At 43.0% G+C, this 25,604-nt stretch overlaps 1 protein-coding gene across 1 annotated transcript; it reads left to right on the top strand.

The window, feature by feature from the left end:
* The first annotated feature begins 1,905 nt into the window (after positions 1-1,905).
* Positions 1,906-15,524, top strand: LOC134205743 (bis(5'-adenosyl)-triphosphatase enpp4-like). Its single transcript, XM_062681309.1, has 5 exons — positions 1,906-2,124; positions 2,197-2,600; positions 2,695-3,376; positions 13,235-13,510; positions 13,597-15,524. Exons 2-5 carry the CDS (start codon positions 2,208-2,210, stop codon positions 13,878-13,880), a joined length of 1,635 nt encoding a protein of 544 aa, XP_062537293.1. The 5' UTR covers positions 1,906-2,124; positions 2,197-2,207; the 3' UTR covers positions 13,881-15,524.
* Positions 15,525-25,604: the final 10,080 nt, after the last annotated feature.

The following is a 25,604-nucleotide window of genomic DNA, read 5'->3' as shown; positions in this document are numbered from 1 at the left end:
TCCTTCTCTCTGTTGCTCTACTGTAAAAACCCATAAAGAACTGTCATTGTTTGTGTGAAGAATTTTGCTTCGACTTCGCGAATCAAACTAGGTTAAATTGATGCCACGCAAGAAATTTTTATCATTAAATGTATGTGCAGATACGCATACTTTGAGAAAATTACCAAACTCATGAAATCCATTGAATTCATATACCTATAGGTATACTAAGATAGCATTCATATTTTGTATTTCCGAAATCCATGAACATCATATTTCACGACGTATCGAATGTATGTGCCATGTTTATGCATTGTTTGCAGAGTGAAAAAATGGCGTCGACCACCGAGTCGACCACAAGTTTCCACGCCGAGAGTTTTAAGAGAGTTAAAAGAAACTTCGTTCGTTCTTTAAACGCGTTTTCTTTCATTTAATGTTATTCGTTCGAGCATTTGATTATTCGATTGCGCAAATACAGGTTCCTCCAGTTATAGCAGTGAGATTTTCATGATTGTCCGTATTTTGAGGTAGTGGAAAAATAATATCATCGTTAGCAAAAATTGGGTTATTGTCCTCATTGGTATGTATGTTTTGCTTATTTACCGAAGTGCTAGTGCTAATACATATAATAAAATAATCGACACAGGTACAGCAAGCGGAAACAAGAAAAGTTCTGCGGATAAATCGGACTACCACAACAGAATCCACAGGCCATCGTATTCATTCTCCGATTCCCGAAATCTCGATGCCAAAAACGCAACAGCCACACACTACTTCTGCTTCCAGGAAATGCCGCTTCCCGATTCAGAGCTCATGAACCGTCGTTAGTCATATGTAGCTTTGAGATATCGCGCCGTGGTTTTGGAGAATCGCGACAAATCGAATCATGGCATGCGCATCATGACTTACAGTCCATTCGTTATTGACTAAGTAGTTCCAGTAGTATATTTAACGATCTCCGTGATTTCATATCTATTAACATTAATAAATGTGTTTCTAACCTTGCATATTTCATGATGTTTTATTTTGGACGAAAAAAAAATCAAGAATAAGCATAAAATCCAAAAATATAAATTATTGCCCGTACGCATATGTTCCATTGAATTATCTAATCAAAAGTATGGGTGAACTTTATGGATTCTATTTGAACCAAGCATGTACTTTATGCAAATAAACATTGGGGGAAATTTATTGATTTCACACATACCATTCATTGGGCAAACCCCATTGCAAAAATCCATGTGGGTTGGCACATGAATCAAAGGGGATTTTTTATTTGAGTGTGCGATGTTTAGCGCATTGTTAGGCGAATACAGCGCACTACTTCCGAAGTTGAGTAAGTTGCCTGTATCTATAGAAAAATCCAACTTCGTTACAAAAAGCTTCCTAACTTTGTTCCGGATAGACAATATATTTACAAACATAAAGCCTAATTTAACTACCTGCAAGTACGATTTCTCACCCTCAAATTGGTACATTGCTTTTTAGTTGGGTCTTGGGCCAAAAATGAAAATCCCAACCAGCGAATCACGACTATAGCAACGGTCCTGACATTTTTTTTTGTTTCTAGGCTGGCTGGTCTCCAGAGATCCTGACAATGTTTATGACAACTAAATGTATAATAATCCTCTTGAAAAAAAACATGGAAATAATCTATCTATAAGGAGACATGTGGTGATGCTCAATCCTTCCAGCTCACCAGATCAGATTTGAATTGAACTTTTGTTTGATTTGATTTTGATTCGGGTCCGGCATGGTACATATACCTATTTTGTATTTTCTGCTGCACCTTTCTGTTCAATCTGAGCTTGAAGCTTTTACGGCTTATGCTTTGCACGTAGTCCCTCTCGTGTCCAATGCCACAACTAACAACGAACGAAGCTTAACCATCATCAGCTTCACCATCTCGCCATCATCGTCCGGATAAACAATCATTGTACAAACAGCTGCTGTCACTTCCGAGGATTCCGAGCGAAGAAAACAACAGATCCAACAACACAAAAACCACAAAAACGATTCAATCGAAATACAAAACAGTGAAAAACCATCATAATAGAAATAAAATTTAGTTAAATCGACGAAAAATCCTTCATTCGCAGTGGTGATTGCTATTCTGTAGGAGGAGAACCATCAGACTGGTGATATGTGAGTTGGGATATTCAATTGGTTTGTGCTTCTGTCCATAAAGATTTGGTCCCATCTTTGGATGAATTACAGTTCCCAGTGTGATGGCCCGCAGTGAATGTTACCGATGGCTACCATTGGTAGTACTGGTCCTAGCTCTGCTCCGAACATCTGCTGCACTTGCCACATCGTCGACGACGACAGCCACTTCCGATCCAGCAATCCTACTCGTAGTGTCCTATGACGCATTCCGGACCGAGTACCTGAGGCGCAATAGCACTTCCTTCATGAACGAACTGCGTCGAAATGGCACAACGACGGAATATCTGCGGAATGTGTTCCCCACGAAGACGTTCCCCAACCATCACAGCATCGCCACGGGAGTGTACCCGAATCAGCACGGGGTGATGGCAAACGAAATGTACGACCACGGTCGAGGGAAGCTCGAGTATTCGTACGAAATGTTTCACTACGATGACGACATCGTGCCAATCTGGGTTAGTATCAAGTGCTATCAAGCTTATCAGCGGCAGTGACGTAAGCTGAACGATGCGATTGAAACAAATTGATTATTTGCTTCTCCATTTACAGACACTTAACGAACTGAATGGCGGTCATTCCGGTTGTATGATGTGGCCGGGGTCAAACTTGCCGTACACCAAAGCCAGCGTGAATTGTACGTTCGTAAAAGCGTATAATTTATCGCTCCCGTGGAATGATCGGGTGGACACTGTTTTCCAATGGATTCGGGATCCTCAGCAACCAGCTAACCTGGTTATGATGTACATAGAGGAACCGGACTACTACGGTCACATCTATAGTCCGGATTCGGATCGGGTGGCACAGTTACTGGTCAAATTGAACGATCTAACCCGATATATTTACGAAAAGGTACGCGAGTTCAATCTGCTGGATCGGATGAATGTGGTGCATTTGAGTGACCACGGAATGGACTCGTTGATGCTGAAGAACTTTATCAACCTGACCAACTTCGTGCCGACCGATATCAAGTACGATCGGTATGGAAATACGCCGGTTTTGCAAATTGTGCCCAAGGTGAAGCAACAAACGGCCGATCTGTATCGAGCGTTGAAAAACGCTTCCGAAAAGAATGGAAACTTCGATGTGTACACGTTGGAGAATCTACCAAGCAGATGGCATTTCAACAATTCGCAACGAACAGGACCCATTACGGCGGTGGCCCGACTGGGATATGGGTTTGAGGATATGTGGGAGACGGTGGAGTACTACCGGAAGACGTACAATGTGTCAGGTGAGTTGCGTAGGGTGTGAATGGCATCCTTGTTGGACAAGAATAAGCTTCGAAAGTTTTCTACACAATTGTAAGGATATTCCGTGAAAATTCGTAATTTGTATTTCACAGCGAAGCTTCAAGAGGTTGGTTCATTTCAACCAAATTAAACTGATCTGAATATCATGGATAGTTTGGAAAAGACCTTTATTATGCTGGGGCAAATTTCCTGAACCTCTCGAAGTGCCATTAGGGCCAAAATTGGGGTTATGGAACCAAACTGTGCAACATGGATGCTAATGCATGATTTGACGGTGGATCCTCTGAAATCTTGTGAGAGAAGAGAAAATTCAAATGTATTGAAATTTTGTGAGGACCGTCGTAAGTCCATTTTTGGAAATGTCTTTCACACATAAATGTTTTGAATTATCGTTCCAAGTAAATTACGGGAAACATGTCTATAGTAGATAAGATAAATATATAATGTCTAAATCTATTTTATTGGCAAACGAACGTGGATTTTGTAGCAGGCCTATACATGTAGGCTGTGCCTTCAATAAAAGATTTATGATTTGTCATTAGTTGGCCGGTCGACTTGACCAAGTCAGGTGAAATATGTAAACAGTTTTGTCCAGTGAAGCTTGTTACATTTCCTTGGTTACGGCTACAACATATTTGACGACGAGGAAAAGTTTGAAAACCCTCAAGAAAAAATCTAGATAATGCCCGACGCGGCTCTCAAAAACGCTATCCTTCAACTTACAAACATCGCGAGGCCACAGCAGCAGCTTGAAGCGCAGCAGCAACAGATTGAAAACCTGGGAAACCAAGGCAATCCAGCAGCCGGCAGTGAGAAGATTATCGAGTCTTTGGCAAGCGGAATCCAAGATTTTCAATATGATCCGGATGGAGGAATTTTCTTCGATGCTTGGTACGCAAGATACGAGGACGTCATTACACAGGATGGACAAAACCTAGACGACGCCGCCCGTGTGAGGTTACTTCTTCGCAAGCTAAGCACGCCTTTGCACGACAAGTATGTGAACACCATTCTACCAAAGCATCCCCGGGACTACACCCTGGACGAGACCGTTTCAAGGTTGAAGAAACTGTTCGGGCGACAAAAGTCGGTCTTTCATTCCCGGTACCAGTGACTCCAGTACACGAAAAGCGATGCAGACGATTTTACTTCATATGCTGCCATGGTTAACAAGCATTGTGAAGCGTTTCAACTTTCGAAGCTCAACCTTGATCAATTCAAAGCGCTCGTTTGTGGACTCCAATCGCCACGGGATACATTAGAACACGATTGATCTCGAAGCTGAAAGCCGACCAAACCGCAGTCAACGAACTAGGAGTGTCACCGCGAGGCCAATCTCAAACAGAATACATTGATGGTGGAAAACAAAGAGACACGCAACGTCAATCTTGTTTTTCGTAACCAGAAGTATTTTACAGTCAAACCTCCATGAGTCGATATTGAAGGGACCACCTACTCTTTGAAATATGCTATAATTTGCTGCCATGAGTCAATATAGAGTCATAGAACATCGACTCATGGAGGTTTGACTGTAGGAAGAATTCCAAAGCTCCAAATAGGTCATGTTGGAAGTGTGGAAGCACTACGTTCGTGAGTGTCCGTTCGTTTCACATACCTGTTCCAGATGTAGGCAACAAGGACACAAAGAAGGATATTGTTCCAACAAAAAGCTAATACCATCAGAATCAATCGAGTCAACGAAACCCAAAAAGAATGTGAAGACTAGGGGTATCCATATGGTCCAAAACGTCGGAACCAAGCGGAAGTTCATACCGGTTAAGCTCAACGGAATAGCAATGAAGCTCTAGCTCGATTCAGCATCTGACATCACCATTGTCTCTAACGATATGTGGATCTGCATTGGGCAGCCGCCCACACAACCGGCGGAGGAATCTGCGGTCACTGCTTTTGGTGGCAACCTCAACCATAGACTTGGCTGATGCATACTTGCAGACAAGGATGATATGCGACCTGACCATGCAAAAACGGAAGCCATTTCCAAGATGCAGCCTACAAAAGATGTCAAGCAGCTCTGGTCCTATCTAGGCGCAGTCAACTATTATGATCGATTCGTCTAGCAGATGAAGCAATTGAGGGCTCCTCTAGATAACCTGCTCCAAAAGGACACCACATGGGACTAGACCCCTGAATGTCAAAAGTCTTTTGAGCAATTCAAGACCATTCTACCCTCTGACCTACCGCTTACCCACTACGACCCGTCCAAAGAGATCATAACAGTAGCGGACGCATCAACGTACGGTCTAGGTGCTGTAATTGTGGATCGATTTCCAACTGGTGAGGTGAGAGCAATCGCTCATGCCTCTCGCTCACTCACACCAGCTGAAATGAACTACGGCCAATTAGAAAAAGAAGCATTAGCGCTTATTTTTGCGGTTACCCGTTTCCATAAGATGCTGTACAAACGCCACTTTCTCCTGCAGACCGATCATCAGCCACTTCTCAAAGTTTCAATGATTGTGGCTGAAACAGGAAAAGAACCCAGTTCTCCATCAAGTGGTAAATTTCATCAACGAAGGTTGGCCAGCACATGCAAATCGACGTTCCTGGCATAAGAGGATATTTAGCTAGAAGAGAAGGACTTCGAGTCGTCGCGAATGTGTTATGTTCGGCGATCAGATCGTTATACCCTTCAAGTTCCACAAGTGTATTGTTCGTCAACTTCATCGTGCACACTTAGTTTTTATTTCTGCAGCTCGGCAAAAATCCGCACAGCCGTGCGACAGCAAAATAAAAAACTTATATTCCGGCAAAAATGATGTTTGTTAGCTGATTTTCGGCCAAATATTTGCTGGTTTTCAGTAAAAGTTGACTATTTCGCTGAGATCCCGGTAAAAAAATTAAGTGTGTGGACACCCAGGAATTGAGCGGATGAAAACTCTGGCCCGCAGTTACATCTAAATACTGGCCGCATATCGAAGACGATATATGTAGCTTGATTTGTTTGCCAGTGCACAGCATGTGCTGAAGCAGCAAAGTCTCCGAAGAAAACAACATTGGAATCGTGGCCTATCGCATCGCAATCAAGACATGGCAACGTGTCCACATTGATTTTGCTGGCTCAATCGATGGATACTACTTTTTCTCCATAGTTGATGCTTACTCCAAACGACCTGAAATTTTCTGCACTCGATCCATCACAACATCTACATCTTTGGATATACTACGTGAGACATTTTCCCTTTTCGGTAATACTGATATTTTGGTTTCGGATAATGGCACGCATTTCACCAGCGATCAGTTTCAAACGTTCTGCTGTGAAAATGGTATCACCCATATCCGTACTGCTCCTTGCAGTCCAAGGGCCAAGCAGAACGTTTAGTCGATTCCTTCTGGCGTAGCCTCAAAAAGCTACACTGAGAAAATTATTCATATCGATTGTATGTTTCGCACACATATTTTTTTGCAATTTGTGTTTACATATGTTGATTATGTGTGACACATATACCTATTTTTCTCTCTGTGTTTATTATAACTATTTGTGCCCACACATAAATTTTATACTGAATCAAAAATAAATTTTATTTATCAAGTAATATTTTGCATTTGTGAAATCAAATCAGTATATGAAATTGATTTTTAATTCCAATATGGGGTATTTCGATATGCTTTTATTCCATAAATGAGATCTTTATCTTATTAAAATCAAAACGATTTGTATTATCAATATTTATTTATTTATAAGCTTAATAAGATCTCCACAATGCTCCCTGGGAGTGAGTTGAACTTGTTTACACCGTTTTTCTGCCGATTGCACGTTTGATGGAGCTTCTGGAAACCACACACATAATTCGGATGACATTGACGGATATTGATCAGGGTAAGGGAATAATCTTTTACCTGAATTTTCCACCAACGAACAACTCGCGTCCCCCTCCTCCGTATCGAAGAGATTCTGTGGATTCTCTTGCTCAGGATCTTGTGTGTTATCCGAGTGTTTTTCGACGATATTTACTTCAGCAAACCCAAATATTTCGTAACAGATATATAACAGATACATACAAACCCGTAATATTTCGTAGCAGATGGAATATTAAACTTACATCTGATTCTCGTCACGATGTTAAGCGTCGGAAAATTTCTTCCACATTCCACTCACATATTATTTCGGAATCGGATTCTGCTACTTCCGATAACGCAAGTGACAGCTCATCTTTCGTGATCGAAATCAACGTCGTGATGTCAAATTTTTTTTCTAGAATGAATAAATAAATTGTAGCTCAACTTCATTTTTAACTAAATTAAATTTACCTTCAAAAATAAATAGGATATCCGCTGGCAAATCCAAATCTTTAAGCACGATTTTTTCAAACTGCGCTTGGGACGCCATTTTTTTATTCACGTTCGCTCTCAACTGTTGTACACGAGGTTGTACATTAGTTCTATGTGTACACAATAATAAATTTTGACTATTTGTTTTCACACATAGTAAATATTTGCGGTGTGAATACATAGCATGATTAACACAAATGCTGTTCATGTTCCACATGATTAGAATTTATTTGTCGATTATTTATATAATCCAAGTATATAATCAGATAAAACAAATCATTGCAGTTTTTGCAGTGTAGGTAAGGAGAAAGGCTCGACTAGATTAGAGCATTTGCACACTTTTTTTTCAGTGTATCGCTCCACTCCAAATAGAAATACAACGAAATCGACGTCTCCAGCAAAAGCGTTTCTCGGAAGACACGTGCGCACCACGTATGATCTTTTAAGAAAACCCGCTCCTGCTGCTACTCCAGCTGAATCGAACCACAAGCAAAATGAACAGTTCAATCGTCGGCATGGAGCAGTTAAAAGAAACTTTAAATAAGACGATCTGGTACATATGTCCAACAGAATTCCCGGAACACCAAGTCCTGGATGCCCGGTCAAGTCATCAAGCGAAATGGTTCTGTACACTATATCATATCCCGGGAAATGAATGGAAGACAGAAGCTGGTAAGAGCGCATGTCAACCAAATGCGTCCTCGCTACTTTTCTGACATTCCAGAGCAGAAGATACAGCAGCTGCCTTGGGAAATCCTGCTCGAAGAAATGCATTTTCCAATCGTAACAGAATCAGTTTTGCCGGATAATAATGAAGTTCATGTTCCCGCCAGAATTCATATATCAGACCTTTTTCAAGCTTCTGATCCGGTACAAGAAACATCATCTTTCTACAAACCCGTCTCCGCTGATTGAAGAAGTAACTGAAGAAGTTCAGCCTGAACCACCTCCCGTATCAGAAACTCAATTACTAATCCAACTTCAAAGACTAAATTACCTACTAATCAAACTTCGGAATCGACGCCGGCGCCAGTAGAAGCGATCCAGTGGCCCTCAACTGAAGCAAATAGTTGCATCATTCTGGATCCATATCCGCAATGAATGCGCAGATGGCCGCTTCAACAAATTTGAAACGCATAACAGTCAATCAGGTAGTGATTGGGACATCAGTGCATTGGTCCGTTGATCATATCAACCAGTCCTTACCTGCTAACGATAACAACGACCTGAAGAAATAGTTAAAATCGTTCACAACCTCAAAGGAAAGCAAAAGCCCCTGGTCATAATGGCATCCAAAATTGACCATTGAATCATCTTCCTAGGAAAGGCTGTGCGGTACTATCAGAAAATGTCTGCGTGTTTCATACTGTGCAGCTTTCCTACTAATTGCAAACACGCATTAGTTAGTTTTTGCCATACCAGAAGCAAACAAGGATGCATCTTGTCCTTCAAACTTCAGACCCGTAAGCCTTTTATCAACTCGGAAGCCTCCTTTCAAGAGGCTCGGAAGCCTCCTTTCAAGAGGCTCAGGCCTCCTTTCAAAAGGCCTCAAGCCTCCTTTCAAAGGCTCAGAAGCCTCCTTTCAAGAGGCTCAAGCCTCCTTTCAAGAAGGCTCAGAGCCTCCTTTCAAGAGGCTCGAAGCCTCCCTTTCAAGAGGCTCAGAAGCCTCCTTTCAAGAGGCTCAGGAAGCCTCCTTTCAAGAGGCTCAGAAGCCTCCTTTCAAGAGGCTCAAGCCTCCTTTCAAGAGGCTCAGAAGCCTCCTTTCCAAGAGGCTCAGAGCCTCCTTTCAAGAGGCTCAGAAGCCTCCCTTTCAAGAGGCCCAGAAGCCTCCTTTCAAGAGCTCAAGCCTCCTTTCAAGAGGCTCAGAAGCCTCCTTTCAAGAGGCTCAGAAGCCTCCTTTCAAGAGGCTCAGAGCCTCCTTTCAAGAGGCCTCAAGCCTCCTTTCAAGAGCTCAGAAGCCTCCTTTCAAGAGGCTCAGAAGCCTCCTTTCAAGAGGCTCAGAGCCTCCTTTCAAGAGGCTCAGGAAGCCTCCTTTCAAGAGGCTCAGAGCCTCCTTTCAAGAGGCTCAGAGCCTCCTTTCAAGAGGCTCAGAGCCTCCTTTCAAGAGGCTCAGAAGCCTCCTTTCAAGAGGCTCAGAAGCCTCCTTTCAAGAGGCTCAGGCCTCCTTTCAAGAGGCTCAGAAGCCTCCTTTCCAAGAGCTCAGAGCCTCCTTTCAAGAGACTCAGAAGCCTCCTTTCAAGAGGCTCCAGGCCTCTCCTTTCAAGAGGCTCAGGAAGCCTCCTTTCAAGAGGCTCAGAAGCCTCCTTTCAAGAGGCTCAGGCCTCCTTTCAAGAGGCTCAGAAGCCTCCTTTCAAGAGGCTCAGGAAGCCTCCTTTCAAGAGGCTCAGAAGCCTCCTTTCAAGAGGCTCAGCCCTCCTTTCAAGAGGCTCAGAAGCCTCCTTTCAAGAGGCTCAGAGCCTCCTTTCAAGAGGCTCAGGCCTCCTTCAAGAGGCTCAGGAAGCCTCCTTTCAAGAGGCTCGAGCCTCCTTTCAAGAGGCTCAGAAGCCTCCTTTCAAGAGGCTCAGAGCCTCCTTTCAAGGCTCAGAGCCTCCTCCTTTCAAAGAGGCCTCGGAAGCCTCCTTTAAGAGGCTCAGAAGCCTCCTTTCAAGAGGCTCAGAGCCTCCTTTCAAGAGGCTCAGAAGCCTCCTTTCAAGAGGCTCCAGAAGCCTCCTTTCAAGAGGCTCAGGAAGCCTCCTTTCAAGAGGCTCAGAAGCCTCCTTTCAAGAGGCTCAGAAGCCTCCTTTCAAGAGGCTCAGAGCCTCCTTTCAAGAGGCCTGGGCCTCCTCAAGAGGCCCCAGCCTCCTTTCAAGAGGCCTGGAAGCCTCCTTTCAAGAGGCTCGGAAGCCTCCTTTCAAGAGGCTCAGCCTCCTTTCAAGAGGCTCAGAAGCCTCCTTTCAAGAGCTCAGAGCCTCCTTTCAAGAGGCTCAGGCCTCCTTTCAAGAGGCTCAGAAGCCTCCTTTCAAGAGGCCCAGCTCAGAGCCTCCTTTCAAGAGGCTCAAGCCTCCTTTCAAGAGGCTCAGAAGCCTCCTTTCAAGAGGCTCAGAAGCCTCCCTTTCAAGAGGCTCAGAAGCCTCCTTTCAAGAGGCTCAGAAGCCTCCTTTCAAGAGGCTCAGGCCTCCTTTCAAGAGGCTCAGGCCTCCTTTCAAGAGGCTCGGAAGCCTCCTTTCAAGAGGCTCAGGAAGCCTCCTTTCAAGAGGCTCAGGCCTCCTTTCAAGAGGCTCAGAAGCCTCCTTTCAAGAGGCTCAGAAGCCTCCTTTCAAGAGGCCTCAGAAGCCTCCTTCAAGAGGCTCGAAGCCTCCTTTCAAGAGGCTCAGAGCCTCCTTTCAAGAGGCTCAGCCTCCTTTCAAGAGGCCTCAGAAGCCTCCTTTCAAGAGGCTCAGAAGCCTCCTTTCCAAGAGGCTCAGAAGCCTCCTTTCAAGAGCTCAGGCCTCCTTTCAAGAGGCTCAGAGCCTCCTTTCAAGAGGCTCAGAGCCTCCCTTTCAAGAGGCTCAGAAGCCTCCTTTCAAGAGGCTCAAGCCTCCTTTCAAGAGGCTCAGAAGCCTCCCTTTCAAGAGGCTCAGAGCCTCCTTTCAAGAGGCTCAAGCCTCCTTTCAAGAGCTCAAGCCTCCTTTCAGAGAGCTCAGAGCCTCCTTTCAAGAGGCCTCAAAGCCTCCTTCAAAGAAGGCTCAGAAGCCTCCTTTCAAGAGGCTCAGAAGCCTCCTTTCAAGAGGCTCAAGCCTCCTTTCAAGAGGCTCAAGCCTCCTTTCAAGAGGCCTCGAGCCTCCTTTCAAGAGGCTCAGAGCCTCCTTTCAAGAGGCTCAAGCCTCCTTTCAAGAGGCTCAGAGCCTCCTTTCAAGAGGCTCAGAAGCCTCCTTTCAAGAGGCTCAGGCCTCCTTCAAGAGGCTCAGAAGCCTCCTTTCCAAGAGGCTCGGAAGCCTCCCTTCAAGAGGCTCAGATGCCTCCTTTCAAGAGGCCTCAGATGCCTCCTTTCAAGAGGCTCGGAAGCCTCCTTTCAAGAGGCTCAGAAGCCTCCTTTCAAGAGGCCTCAGATGCCTCCTTTCAAGAGGCCTCAGATGCCTCCCTTTCAAGAGGCTCAGATGCCTCCTTTCAAGAGGCTCAGATGCCTCCTTTCAAAGGCTCGGAAGCCTCTTCAGAGAGGCTCAAGCCTCCCTTTCAAGAGAGCTCAGGAAGCCTCCTTTCAAGAGGCTCAGAAGCCTCCTTTCAAGAGGCTCCAGAAGCCTCCCTTTCAAGAGGCTCGGAAGCCTCCTTTCAAGAGGCTCAGCCTCCTTTCAAGAGGCTCAGAGCCTCCTTTCAAGAGGCTCAGGAAGCCTCCTTTCAAGAGGCTCAGAAGCCTCCTTTCAAGAGGCTCAGAGCCTCCTTTCAAGAGGCTCAGAGCCTCCTTTCAAGAGGCTCAGAGCCTCCTTTCAAGAGGCTCAAGCCTCCTTTCAAGAGGCTCAGGCCTCCTTTCAAGAGGCTCAGGCCTCCTTTCAAGAGAGGCTCAAAGCCTCCCTTTCCAAAAGAGAGCTCAGAGCCTCCTTTCAAGAGCTCAAGCCTCCTTTCAAGAGGCTCAGAAGCCTCCTTTCAAGAGGCTCGGAAGCCTCCCCTTTCAAGAGGCCTCAGAGCCTCCTTTCAAGAGGCTCAAGCCTCCTTTCAAGAGGCTCAGAAGCCTCCTTTCAAGAGGCTCAGGAAGCCTCCTTTCAAGAGGCTCAGAGGCCTCCCTTTCAAGAGGCTCAGAAGCCTCCTTTCAAGAGGCTCAGAAGCCTCCTTTCAAGAGGCTCAGAAGCCTCCTTTCAAGAGGCTCAGAGCCTCCTTTCAAGAGGCTCGAAGCCTCCTTTCAAGAGGCTCAGAAGCCTCCTTTCAAGAGGCTCAAGCCTCCTTTCAAGAGGCTCGGAAGCCTCCTTTCAAGAGGCTCGGAAGCCTCCTTTCAAGAGGCTCGGATGCCTCCTTTCAAGAGGCTCGGATGCCTCCTTTCAAGAGGCTCGGAAGCCTTCTTTCAAGAGGCTCGGAAGCCTTCTTTCAAGAGGCTCGGAAGTCTTCTTTCGAGAGGCTCGGAAGCCTTCTTTCAAGAGGCTCGAAAGCCTCCGTTCAAGTAGCAAAGTTCCTCCTAGGCTGTTCGTCCTCTATAAATCTATACTTACAAGAGATGGTCGAAAAGCGATATTAGAATTTAGTTTTTTTTTTCCTTTTTTCTCTAATTAATTTCGAAGGTTTTTTTAATTGTTAACTTTTTCATCTATGGTGTTCAGTAAAATGTTGATAGTTATTACTGAAATATACATCACATAAAAATTGAGAAGAAAAGTGAAAGATGTAGTCGAATCTATCACTTTCCAGGATTCTTTCACGAACTGGCCGTGACTAGGCTAATATTTATAACTGAAATATGCTGAAACATGCTAAAAAGACGCCGAAAAGAGAACCTCATCACGATGTCAGATAGCTGCAAAACAAATTATGTTAGATAATTCAAAAGTTAAATAAATTAAATGAAATGAAAAAAAAAATAACAATGAGCAACTTATACTTTACAGTAACCCCGGAGTCCAGATACGGCGTCCATGGCTACGACAACGACCTCCCGGTTATGCATCCGATCTTTTTCGGTTACGGCCCTCGGATACGGGAACGCACCACGGTGGATCCGTTCGACACGGTCGATCTCTACTATCTGTTCTGCGAGATTCTGAAGCTCAATGCCCCGTCCTACTTGGCCGGTCAACGGCAGCATATTGCGGGCGTACTGCGCAATGACTCCCGTGACGACGATGGAAACGATGACGGGTCCACGCGGGCCTCCACCCTCGTCGGTAAGAGTAAACATAAGACTTCATCGGGTTAAATCGTGGTTGCTAACCGGGGTGAGATCTTTCCATTTTTCCCATACTGTTTACAGTCATTTTCGCCGGTAGCTTAGTGGGGTCATTTGCACTGGTGAGCCTGTTGGCAGGCTTTGTCCTGTGGCAGCGCCGCCGCCGGGAAAACATGGTACCGCACTATCTGTACGACGAAACGGAATCGTTTTTGGATGAGGGTAACAAGTTGCTACCAGCGGCCGCCCATCAGCAGCAGCAGTCCCAGTACCAACACCCTCCCAGCAATCATCGCAGCCATCATCATCACCATCAGCTGCGGTCCAGTTCGTCCATCAACGGGGATGTAGTTTCGATAGACGTTTGAGCACGGGACAGACCGCGGGATGGTATCGTTGTTCATTCCTAGTGTTTTCTGTTGTGTTGTTTTCCTTTTAACATGTATGTGCGTCTCACGAAGTTTCCATATTCGCGCCCTGGTAGTTTTTTTTTTTCGAGCGCAAAGGTGGCTTGAAGAAGGAGATGGTCTTATGACCAAACGGTAAGTGTCACTAATCGTACTTCCCATATAGGCACAATCCTATCTTACTCTACGTACCGATACATATCAGCTGTAGCAAAAGCGTAGATTTTAGTTCCCTCGTTCCTTTATCATTACCTGTTACCACAATTGTTAAGAGAATATTTTAGCATCCAGAACCTATGAGAATTCCGACAATACTTGGCTCGGGGAGCGATCCTGCAGGCACGTGAATTGAATTTTGTTTATTGGAAATTGTCTGAGAGGAAGCTCCCCGGCCTACCAATCCTACCCTAGTGTTGTACAGTGTTTAGAATATTCCTTTCTGTCAATTAGTAGCTCCTGTTTCAACTGACTAACAGCGAGAGTATCTTTGTCCGAGGATTAATATTGAAGATTAGAAAGTATCATTTTGAAACGATCATAATAACAATACATACAATTCTTACATCGAAATATGCCAAGAACACTTGGACCATAGCTTAAGACATACATAAGCGGGAGTGGGTCAAGGGAAGACTGAACTGAATAGATGGATTTTTGAAAAACAGTATTCCATATCAAACCAAGCTGATTTTACGTTGAGACTTTTAGAAGAAATCTGGATTATTATCAAAAACTAAGCACAAACAGATATAATGTCCGAGAATTTATGAACGTACATAGAACACAAATCGTTAACGTTTTGATAGTAGATATGCAGTTGGTATCAATGATTCGATTTGATGATAAAGTCACAGCAAATAATTTTGAAAATTCAACGACGTGTAAAATTGCCGCTAGTCCCAACAAACTAATAAACACTTGATGTTCAATTAAATTTGATTGAATTTTACAAGCAAGCACGGTTTAAGTTCATTTCGATTTGAAAGAAAGGTAAGATCGATTGAATGTTACGTTTATTTACATGCTCCAAATATGTGCATGAAAATACATTTAAAATCACAACATATTTTTATCTGATTATGATTATCAACATAATCATGATTGATTAGGATGTCATCTTCATTGTCAGTCATTTTGTTCTGGTTTCATCTCTCCTTAATTGCATATTCAGATTTCTCCAAAAAGTTTCAAAAACAGTGTAGGGACCCGAAAATCAGTTTTATCAGCAATTAAAGAAGCAGATTGATTCTGTTTAGATAACTATGGAAACGAGACGTAGAGAATTGAACAAAAGGAAAAATGAACTTCAGATCAGCCATAATAACAGTAAATATTTAATAATTTAACCATTGTATATTTTAATATTAGTCGATTATCAAATAGTTGGTATGTAAATAACGTAAAAAAATAGATGAAATATGGAACTCTATACAGATATCTTTATATTGTCGAACCTAACATGCGAAACATTGTCGCAAGCCAGAACAAACTATTCATTCGTATGTTAATTGATTTTCTACAAAAAGACAAATACAAAACGAACAAGATAAAGAATCAATTTATCGAAATGGTTTGTGAACTTGGAATAGATGACTTGGAAGCAGACGGCAAAGGTGTAGTAGGAACGTAAAGAATAAACTTCTTGTGATATTTTTATACCGATAACAGAATATAAATCGTACTTCTTAAAGTTGTAGCAACACACCCAAACACACCTTCTAAGCTATTGTATTGAATGGGATTGGCTAGGTGGAACAAAGAAGAGGATGAGACTATATGTTCTAAATAAGTGATCAAAAACTCTACAACCCCTACTGGAACCTGACTTAAATGATTGATTATCTGATAATTATTATTCGCAGTGATTTATCCCTATGAATTAGCTTACCTTGTTCTGCAACTCGCTACTGTCAGGAGCACATCAACGTATGAATACCCTACGAAGAGTTTATTCATGGAAATTAGCATAGAAGTAACCAGTATCAGCACGTGGCATGTGGAATAAAACAGAGATTTTATATTTTTTGGTTTCTAAATAGATTTGCTCGTGGTTACTCTGGCGAAACATTAGCTGCTGATGCAACGTACCATTGCGCATAGAATTGATTTGGATGATAAAATGTTGAGGTGTTACATACATGACCATTATAGTGGTGCCACTGTGGCAGTATTAAATATTCACAAGGAGTATTCCGTCCTTCATAAATAGATACGAATGAACTGAGTAAATTTGATTAATTTCATTCCTTCCAGTTACATAATCGAATGCTAATAGGTGAAAAGTTATTGATTTTGGTCATTTACTTTTTAAACATTGATTTAAAATTAGTTTTTGTTAACTATAAAAAATAAAAATGATAAAAAAATTTTAGCCTTTTTTGTCATACCATACCATTATACAGAAAAAGCAAAACAAAAATTAAAAATTGTTTATCTTCTCTATATGCAAAATGAGTTCACATTTCCTCCAAGACAATATAAATCTCGAACGGATGGACCGATTTGTAAGATTTCCTCACTGATTGACTAGTGTTTGTACATGTTAAAAGTTGATCAATTTGACGAGGAAAGTAGGAAAATTGTCAAAATTAAACATTAAATCGTTGCTGAAGAAAGCCATCAAGCTCGATCCAGAGTGCGACGTTGCAATAAACTAGTAATTAGTAATCGAATTTAATCTATACCATAGTTTTCTGGAGCTAATTGCATAATTCCTCAACAGGCAACATTGCTGTTCGTGGCGCGAAAGATAGCACACACAAATTCAGGCTACTATGTTGCACTGCACATTTCAGTGATGCCCTCAAAGAAGTTTAACGATCATGACTAAAGATTCGCAACCTGTATTAAAATCGATTGCTAATTACTGGGGCTCAATCAACATGCGGTTTTTCGTTGGGTGAAAGCTGTTGAGTATTCCTTTTAGTTATGTCTTCTTCTTCTTCTTAGTGGCATTACATCCCCACACTGGGACAGAGCCGCCTCGCAGCTTAGTGTTCATTAAGCACTTCCACAGTTATTAACTGCGAGGTTTCTAAGCCAAGTTACCATTTTTGCATTCGTATATCATGAGGCTAACACGATGATACTTTTATGCCCAGGGAAGTCGAGACAATTTCCAAGCCGAAAATTGCCTAGACCGGCACCGGGAATCGAACCCAGCCACCCTCAGCATGGTCTTGCTTTGTAGCCGCGCGTCTTACCGCACGGCTAAGGAGGGCCCCTATGTAGGATTTCTTTTAACCTGCGCTTAATGGGGAAGCGTCATTTGCAGTATACTGAAAAATAAATTTCCCCATACTAATTTGCATGCAAACTTGAAATCGCTTGTGCTAAATCAGTTTTAACTCAAATGAGCTCAAATTTTCAGAGGACACTCAGAACATGATGAATCAGAATCAGATGAGCACTGTGGAGCAAAATCGATTTTTGAACCACCCTATCCTACAAGCTCAGTAGGACTAGGAATAGCACCTGTCTAGCGTACTGGGGTTGTGGGATCAAACCTCACCGAGGGAAGTGGTTATCTACAATATGTGTTTTGAACTAAATCTTGACTGTGCCGTGATCTTCTTTGGTATTCTGCTGTGAAGAATCCACACAGAATCTATTTTTAGACATTTGTTATTGGTCCATTACCGGGTCCATCTCATCGTGAGTCCATTGCGTCCATTGCATTTGTCTATGTCATGATGCATTGTTCGGTTGCCACTTATCCGTGTATGCTGGAGGAATGGCTCTGAGAAGAGCTCGTTGACAGTCGTAATCGGGCAGCCGTGTCGTAAGACGCGCACCCCAAAACGCTACCGTTTGGGCTGCACCTCCAGCGACTGGCAAGGTCTTGGTGGAGAGGCTGGGAATCGAACCCATGATCGTCCACTTATAAGGCGAACGTGTAGGCAAATACACTGTGGGACCCCCTTTAAATAACTTTATGCCATAGATTAACTACGGATAAGTAATACACCCTTGAAAAAGTTTGAAAATGGAGCATCGATCAATTTTAGGACGCAATATACTGGTTTTCAATGGATGAATCAAAATTCGAGCATTGAAGGGTTGAGCACGATGGTGTAATGATTACATGTGTGTATAATGGAAATGATTTTGCATCAGCAGCTATGATTTCGGTATTATTGAGTACGAGCAGCAAAATATACAAAACATAAACGGTTAAATAAAGTTTTTAAATCCACCTTCAACAGGAAACATTTAATTTATTATCGTTCTGGAAAGAAATGACCTTGATGTTACAAAACAGAGTATTTATTTTAACAAAAAGATTATACTAATGGTTTTTACTTGGGTTTATCTTTATTAAAATAAGTCTAAATTCGACCCGATCGTTTCTGTTCGAGTACACTGCGCGTTGGGCTCCTTAGCCTACCGGTAAGATGCGCGGCTATAAAGCAAGATCATGCTGAGGGTGACTGGGTTCGATTCCCGGTGCCAGTCTGGGCAATTTTCGGCAGCCATGTCCCAGTGTGGGGATGTAATGCCAATAAAAAGAAAAAAAGCTGACAGGGAAAGGGTGCAAATCAGATCGAGCAAATCGTCCGAGTGCCAGCGATGGAATCTAAACTGTGCACATCATGCTGCATCATGTCAGCATCGAGTAGTCAGCCCCTTAAACGCGATGTAAGTAGCGCAGCCCTGGTACGGTAGCCTACCGAAGATTCTACAGTTACTAAGAAAGGCAAAAGTAAAGCAAACGGATTGATTCAACGGCAACAGACCCGGAAACGGATAAAGGACAACGATTGGAAAGTCGGATCTTGGAACGTGAGAACTTCGAATGAACCCGCACGTGTTTGACTCCTGGCTCGTGAGTTGCAGAAGGTCGGCGTGAGTGTGGCAGCAATCCAGAAAATACGGTGGCCCAGAACCGGCGGACGCGAATTCCGGGCGGTGGATCCCATAGTGATCACTACCACATCAATTATAGCGGCGGTGACAGAGCAAAACGAGGAGTTGGCTTCATGGAAGCAGTGTTGCTCGCTCATAATCAAATGACTATTATCGGAATGGTCCAGCTTTACATCGGATACAATTCTTCAAGTTAAGGCGGAAGTATCCCAAGAATTGTATAATGATGCGAAATATTTGATAGACTGAAGATACCACCAAGGACAATATCCATACAATAGTCAAAACGGATTTGATTTACATTTTGTATTTTCACATCCTGTATCTCTTACATACTAGTCCTACCTTAAGGTGATTATACAATCAAGCCATGTGGTGAATTTCAAATTCACCACACGGTTTTCTACTCCTATTATTAAAAGTTCAAATCTAGCATAACAATTTTCGTACAATGCTGAAATTAAAGTCGATTGTTTAGCATAAGTAAGCAAACGATCTACGGATGTTTCATCCCAATGGGCTTTATGGTTCTCTCAATTCGTGATCTTGAAAAATCACTACAAAAAGCACGTGGTTTCCAAGATGGCCGATTTGTGGCTTTGTTGTATAACCACCTTAATCTGGCATTTTCTCAAGCGAACGTCTTCGCTGTTTAACCCTAAGGGGCCCCTTCTGCCTACGTCATCGTATATGACGTTCTTCGAGAGCGCGGTGCGCCAACGCACTTATCCTCGCTGTTAACCTGCTCGCACACACACAATCTTACGTGATGCACGATTCACTCTTCTTTCCGTATCCAATCTCAATGTCGCCACACACTGCTGCTGCCTCTGCGACCAAAATCTTTCCCAGCCAACTGCACTTTCACTATTCCATAGCCTCTGCACTATCCTTTCCCAAACAATTGCCGTTCCGCTTTCCAATTAACTTTCTTATCGCTCACGTAAACAAACACTGCCTTTAGCGCGCACGATGTTTCTCCCATTTAGATTATATAGGTTCCATAGACGAGCTGAGGCGAAGGCGAGTGTAGCCAAACGAACTGTCAGTTAGTGTATCCAAACGAGCATGACGTCACTATAAGCCATTTTATGAGACAGATCCGAACAGCTGATCGAAATTTTGAGTGAACGGCTCGGTCTTTGTTTTGGTAAATTTGTATGCAAACCATCATTTTTTCGTCATCATCATCATCATTTCATTTCATTTTCGCAAATGTTCCTTGTAAAATGTAAATATTAGTTTTAGGTCTCCTGTCATTTGAGCTTTCTATAAAATGGCTTATTGCAACCCAAGCAACGCAGCGTGTGACGTCAAATTCGCGTGGTACACTGTGAAAAAGTGGAGAAACACACATAATCGAAATAACCCACCCGTGCCTGCGCTCATCTATGGGTAAAGTTTGGGTAAAAATGAGTATATTTCCATATATTTTTTGACTCCTTTGCAGCCATCGTGATGACTCGATCAATTTTGAGGTTATGAGCAGAATGAAAACACACATGCCGAATTGCACATCAGTGTGCGAGCGTTAAACGTCACTCATCTCTATAGTGTCTAAAATTTAGATCACTTTCTTCACGCACACAGGGGCAAACCAGAGTGAATGTAAATAAGAGTGGCGACACTGTCAGAATTGGAACAGAATTCATCTGTCATTCCCATACAAAATCTTGTTCCAAACGAGCAGGAGACCTGTCAAATGCGGCACATGTCGCCACTCTTAATCATAGCGTCATGGTAATATTGACCGAATCGAGGGTAAAATTAAAACATTTTACCACTTGATTTGTGCAGACTACACATATCGTTTGAATCAACCATAACTGCAGTTGATTTTACTATGAAGCTTTTTCGACATTCCGCGTGGTTGACCGTATATTGTTGTTAAATATGCCATGTGCAGCTGTAAACATTGTAGTAGATTTTACTATTTTACTATGCGCATTGAATGATCGTAGTTATATTAACAACAAAGATTTTTATTTCGATTAATATCAAATGATTTATGGAGATTTGTGTTTGTTTAATTTTATTTGTTCATTCTCACTGGTTGAATATTTATTATTTCACATTGAATAACAATATTCCATTTGGAGGAGCAGCCAGAGTACATTCAAAATCTACATAATCACAGAATTTCATTTCATTTGCTTCTCCTCTGCGGGAAAGGATCTCTTTGTCGAACCAGAGGATAAGGATACCGCAAAGAATAAACCACCTGCCAGGCCATTTCGCTGCATAACTTCCAAGTGGCCATTCCGATGCTCGTTGAAATCGAGGTGGAGATTGCAGGTGCAAAATCTTCCTGTGAATGTCTGGTTCCAAATGCCGAGGGAACCTTTGAAAATGTTGTAAACATTCGTTTGTCTTATCAAGAAGTACACAATCTACTTACCTTGCAAACCAAGAAGACGTTTTCATGTTTAATAATTTAATTGAAAAATCTCTGAAACCCGAGACAAACACGCTAAAATGGAGACATTTCTATAGAATGTTCGAAGGAGTTAACTACCAGAGACTGTCGAAAATACTATTTTATTATTGACATTTCATAGAAAAATCAAAATAATTTTAGTTAAAATAAGAATCACTTTAGTTAATATTACTATGTTCTGATATAGTAGAATTGAACATGTTTGCGCTGTTAATTTTACCACAAGATTATTTTCAGTGCATACACTCTGGGGCAAACCAATGAGCTAGACTTTACTAAGGTGGCGCAGATCAGCGCTGCGTACCACTAGTTGTCTCCTTCACTCTCCCGCTGATCTTATGTAATGCAAATAGTGACGTCACTATTTGCGTTGCATAAGATCAGCAGGAGAGTAAAAGAGACAACTAGTGGCACGTTGCGCTGATCTGCGCCACCTTAGTAAAGTCTAGCTCCTTTGGGGCAAACATGCACTTCGCATTTACATAGCCGTCGGGCGGCTTGCCTTCATCGCTTCCGCTTCTTCTACTGGAACCGAAACGATTTTGAATATGCGTGGTGCGTGTCTGTGACGTGTCGAATCGTCCGTTGATGTGTTGGTGGTCGGTTGGATTGCACACGGTTGGGTTGCACACTCGGCTCACTGCAATGAAAAAAGGCCCTCCGTTGAGGGCCTTCTGCACTCCGTTCCAAGGTGCGCTTCCCGCTGTGTTTCACCAATCCCTGCAGCTGCTGTTCTACTGCACGTGGTGACCTTCGGACACAGAGCTGCGAATCGGTGGTTTAGCGATGGCGTTCTATTGCATGAATTGCCACACATGTTGTTTTTAACACTGTGGTGTTAAGATCTTGGTAGCCTAACTTTACATGCACAGGCTTATGCTATTTAGTAAAACTCGCTCGTTCTGTTCCACCAACACGTGTTGTCACGAGCCACACTGTCGTCGACCACTACAGCGGGAGTTGCTGTTTCCTGAATTGTAGGGTTGTGTGTTGCGAGAGGTGATACTCGGGTACGAGGATCGTTTAGCGGTTCAGGCTTTATTATTATGTTTATCTTTCGCACTATATAACGACTTTATAACTTAATAGCAGATGAAGCGTATTATCCGTTGGAAGCCGAAGCGATCGCATTTTTCTGTTGAGTTTGAAGGGCAAATTCTTCAACTATAGCCTGACCAGCATCTATGCCCCAACGAACGATAAGCCTGATGACGTGAAGGATGAGTTCTATGAGAGCCTTGATAAGGCCTACGGAGTGTGCCCAACACACGCTGTAAAGATTGTCATCGTGGATGCAAATGCGCAGATCGGAAGAAAGTTTTTCGCCCTGTCATTGGTACGGAAAGCCTTCATTCCGCTACCATCGATAATGGTCTGCGAGTTGTAACCTTTGCTGCTGATAGAGGGATGGCAATCAGCAGTACCTACTTCGCACCTAAGAATATCCGAGTGGAGACACTTGCTCATAGATAGAACACGTGCTGATCGACGGGCGACATTTCTCGGATGTTATAGATGCAAGGTCCTTCAGAGGTCTGATCACTACCTTGTAATTGCAAAAATTCGGCCGCGATTATCTGGCGTCACGAATAACAAAACTATGCGTTTCAATATCCAACGCATGTCAGTTGACGGAGTACCTGAACAGTACCACCAGAGGCTAGACGAGCGGATAGGAGATGCCACAGGATTTGGCAACGTCCACAGATTGCGGGAAAATATCCACGAAACTGTGACACCAACGAAATGGTTGGTTTGATAAGGAGTGCCAGCGAGTGACGGGCGAGAAAAATGTTGCTATGTGTCGACTGCTAGTGGCTCGTACCCGTTCCAACAGAGAGCGGTACAGTGGTAGCAAGGGCAGTATAAAAACGAATCCACTGCAGAAAAAAGGCAACACTAAAAGAGTGTGATAGCTGAAGCGCAGGAGAACATGAATAGAAACGATTTGCGGAGGTTTTACGCAACTGTCAATGGTGCGCGTCATAAGATTGCGCCGGTGCCCGCCATGTGCAATGACCGAGATGGGAATTTGCTGACAGACACGACTATGTTGGCAGCCAGGTGGAAGGAGCACTTCGAAGATTTGTTGAACGGTGGAAATGAAGGTGTATTGAGGAGCAGGATGGATATAGTTGGCGACGATCAAGCTGTGGAACCACCAACGCTGGACGAGGTAAAGAAGGCTGTAACGAGCTGAAAAACATAAAGCTGCTGGGAAGGACGAGATCCCGGTCGAGCTTCTTAAACACGCTTCTCAAAAGCAGCTGCATCAATCAACCACCACATTAACCAGAAAATATAGGAGGATGAAGAACTGCCTGCCGGCTGGTTGAATGGGCTCATATGCCCAATTTATAAGAAAGGGCACAGACTAGAGTGTGCCAATTACAGAGGGATCACCTTTCTGAACTCGGCTTACATAGTCCTGTCACGTATCATGTTTAACAGACTGAGACCGCTTAAGGAGTTCTTCGACAGCTTAGATCCCGCAACATGCAGACGGAAACGAAATTTGCTCTATATAAAACTCCTTATTGGTCTTTAGCTGTTAGATGGCATCCTTGAGGGCTGAACTGACGTAGTATTCTCTTCCGCTGCCTTGACTTTCACTGCCTGTACTCTCAGCGCCATTTAAATGTTCCTCATAGTGCTGCTTCCACCTTTCGATCACCACACCAAGATTTTTTATGTACAGGTTATCCGACTTCTTCAGTAGATGGGAATAACCAGCGCGGGGAAACATAAATTTTCAGTGCATGAGCATGAGCATGAGCATGATTGACCGCCCACGGTTGCTACTCCGTTATTGCCAGGTCAGCTGTAATTACACAGAGAACCAACAGATGAAGTTTGGGACTAACATCATCTTCAATGTGTAAGAACTGGTGACCCAAAATAAGCAATACCAGCGCCGGCCGTGTCCGAATGCAGGTCAATTAAGGAATGGGTAGGAAAATGTTGACATGATACTCGCTTTGATAGAAGCCGACGAGTCATCTGCACTTCCACGAGAAATCACTGGGATGTTGGATATATGGGGTAGGTATTGTGGCAGGGTTCGTTTTGGTAAACGGTATGCCGTGTATAGCGTGTAGTTTGATCAATTCAAAACATAATCGAACGAACACTAATTATTTTAATTACCGACCGCACTAAGCAGAACAAAATGGTCGATGACCAGCCGATCTCTCTGCTAACCGCACAAAGCAGAACAACATTTTCGATGATCGGCCGATCGTTCTGCTTACTAACGCGAACTGAATCTTCACTTTCTAATTAATTTACTCACCCGCACAAAGCAGAACAACATTTCGATGATCGGGCGATCGTTCTGCTAACCGCACAAAGCAGAACAAATTATGTGATGACCGGCCGATTGTTCTGCCTACTAAATAAATTACGACTGTACGTGACCTCGGAATGCTGAACATTTGTCTTTCAAGCAACAATCAAACATGATCTATTTTTTCACTCAATTCCGACATAAAATTTGATCTCCTAAAAAAAAAAGGTCTCTGAGGCATGTTTTCAAGTACAGCATTTCGATTAATAAAATCTTTTTACATATCGACCGCACAAGCAGATCAAAAGCTTCTGGTTCTCGTGAACTATCTGCATATCATATGAAAACGCACTCTGATCTATTCTCTTACCAACCTAATCGGTACTAGGTTTTCTACAACTCAAAGAATTAGCTATGTCTAAAATGCATTTTCTACTAACAGAATGGAAAGCGAGGAAGATAGTTGACAAAAGAGATATATTTGAAATAGGCATTGAGAAGGAAGATTTGGAGATAGTCAAAATAGAAGCCAAGCAAAGGCCAGAATAAATACATATTGTGATCTAGGGATGAAAGTCTCGCTAATAAAGACAAAAAAAAGTTTTATTAGTTGGGTAGGGTGATTGGAAACATAGATCGGGATGCACCATGGAAAGTGATGTGACCTGTGCAACTACTATTCTACTAATTAGTTCCGATATTTCGAATATTGTTTAATTGTTCACCCTAAGCGAGGATAAACAATCAATCGCTTGAAGTAAGCGATTGTGTACTTGAATTTTGAGTCGAGAGCCCGCAACATAATACCTTCAAAGTGAGGAAAGTAGAAACATAACGGGCATTAAATTGGAAATAATCACGGCTGTTTAAACATGTTGATAATTATCGGAAAGTCAATGAGCAACCCTTATTGAATTTCAACCTGAGCTTAAATAGAAGTGTGTTGAAAAAACAAAACAACAGCAACAGATAGTTTCTAATCGCTGAGTGTATAGCAAGGACTAAATTAAAGAAGCTCTTTTGGAGGAATGCTCCCATCTGTCGCAAGACGAGTCCAGTACCTCCAATCAACTAGACCGCGCTGCAATCTCCACAG

The sequence above is a fragment of the Armigeres subalbatus genome, chromosome 1 (genome assembly GCF_024139115.2).
Source record: "Armigeres subalbatus isolate Guangzhou_Male chromosome 1, GZ_Asu_2, whole genome shotgun sequence".
In the NCBI taxonomy this organism is placed as follows: domain Eukaryota; kingdom Metazoa; phylum Arthropoda; class Insecta; order Diptera; family Culicidae; genus Armigeres; species Armigeres subalbatus.
The sequence above is the reverse complement of the archived record's forward strand: the minus strand, read 5'-3'. Positions and strand labels throughout refer to the sequence as shown.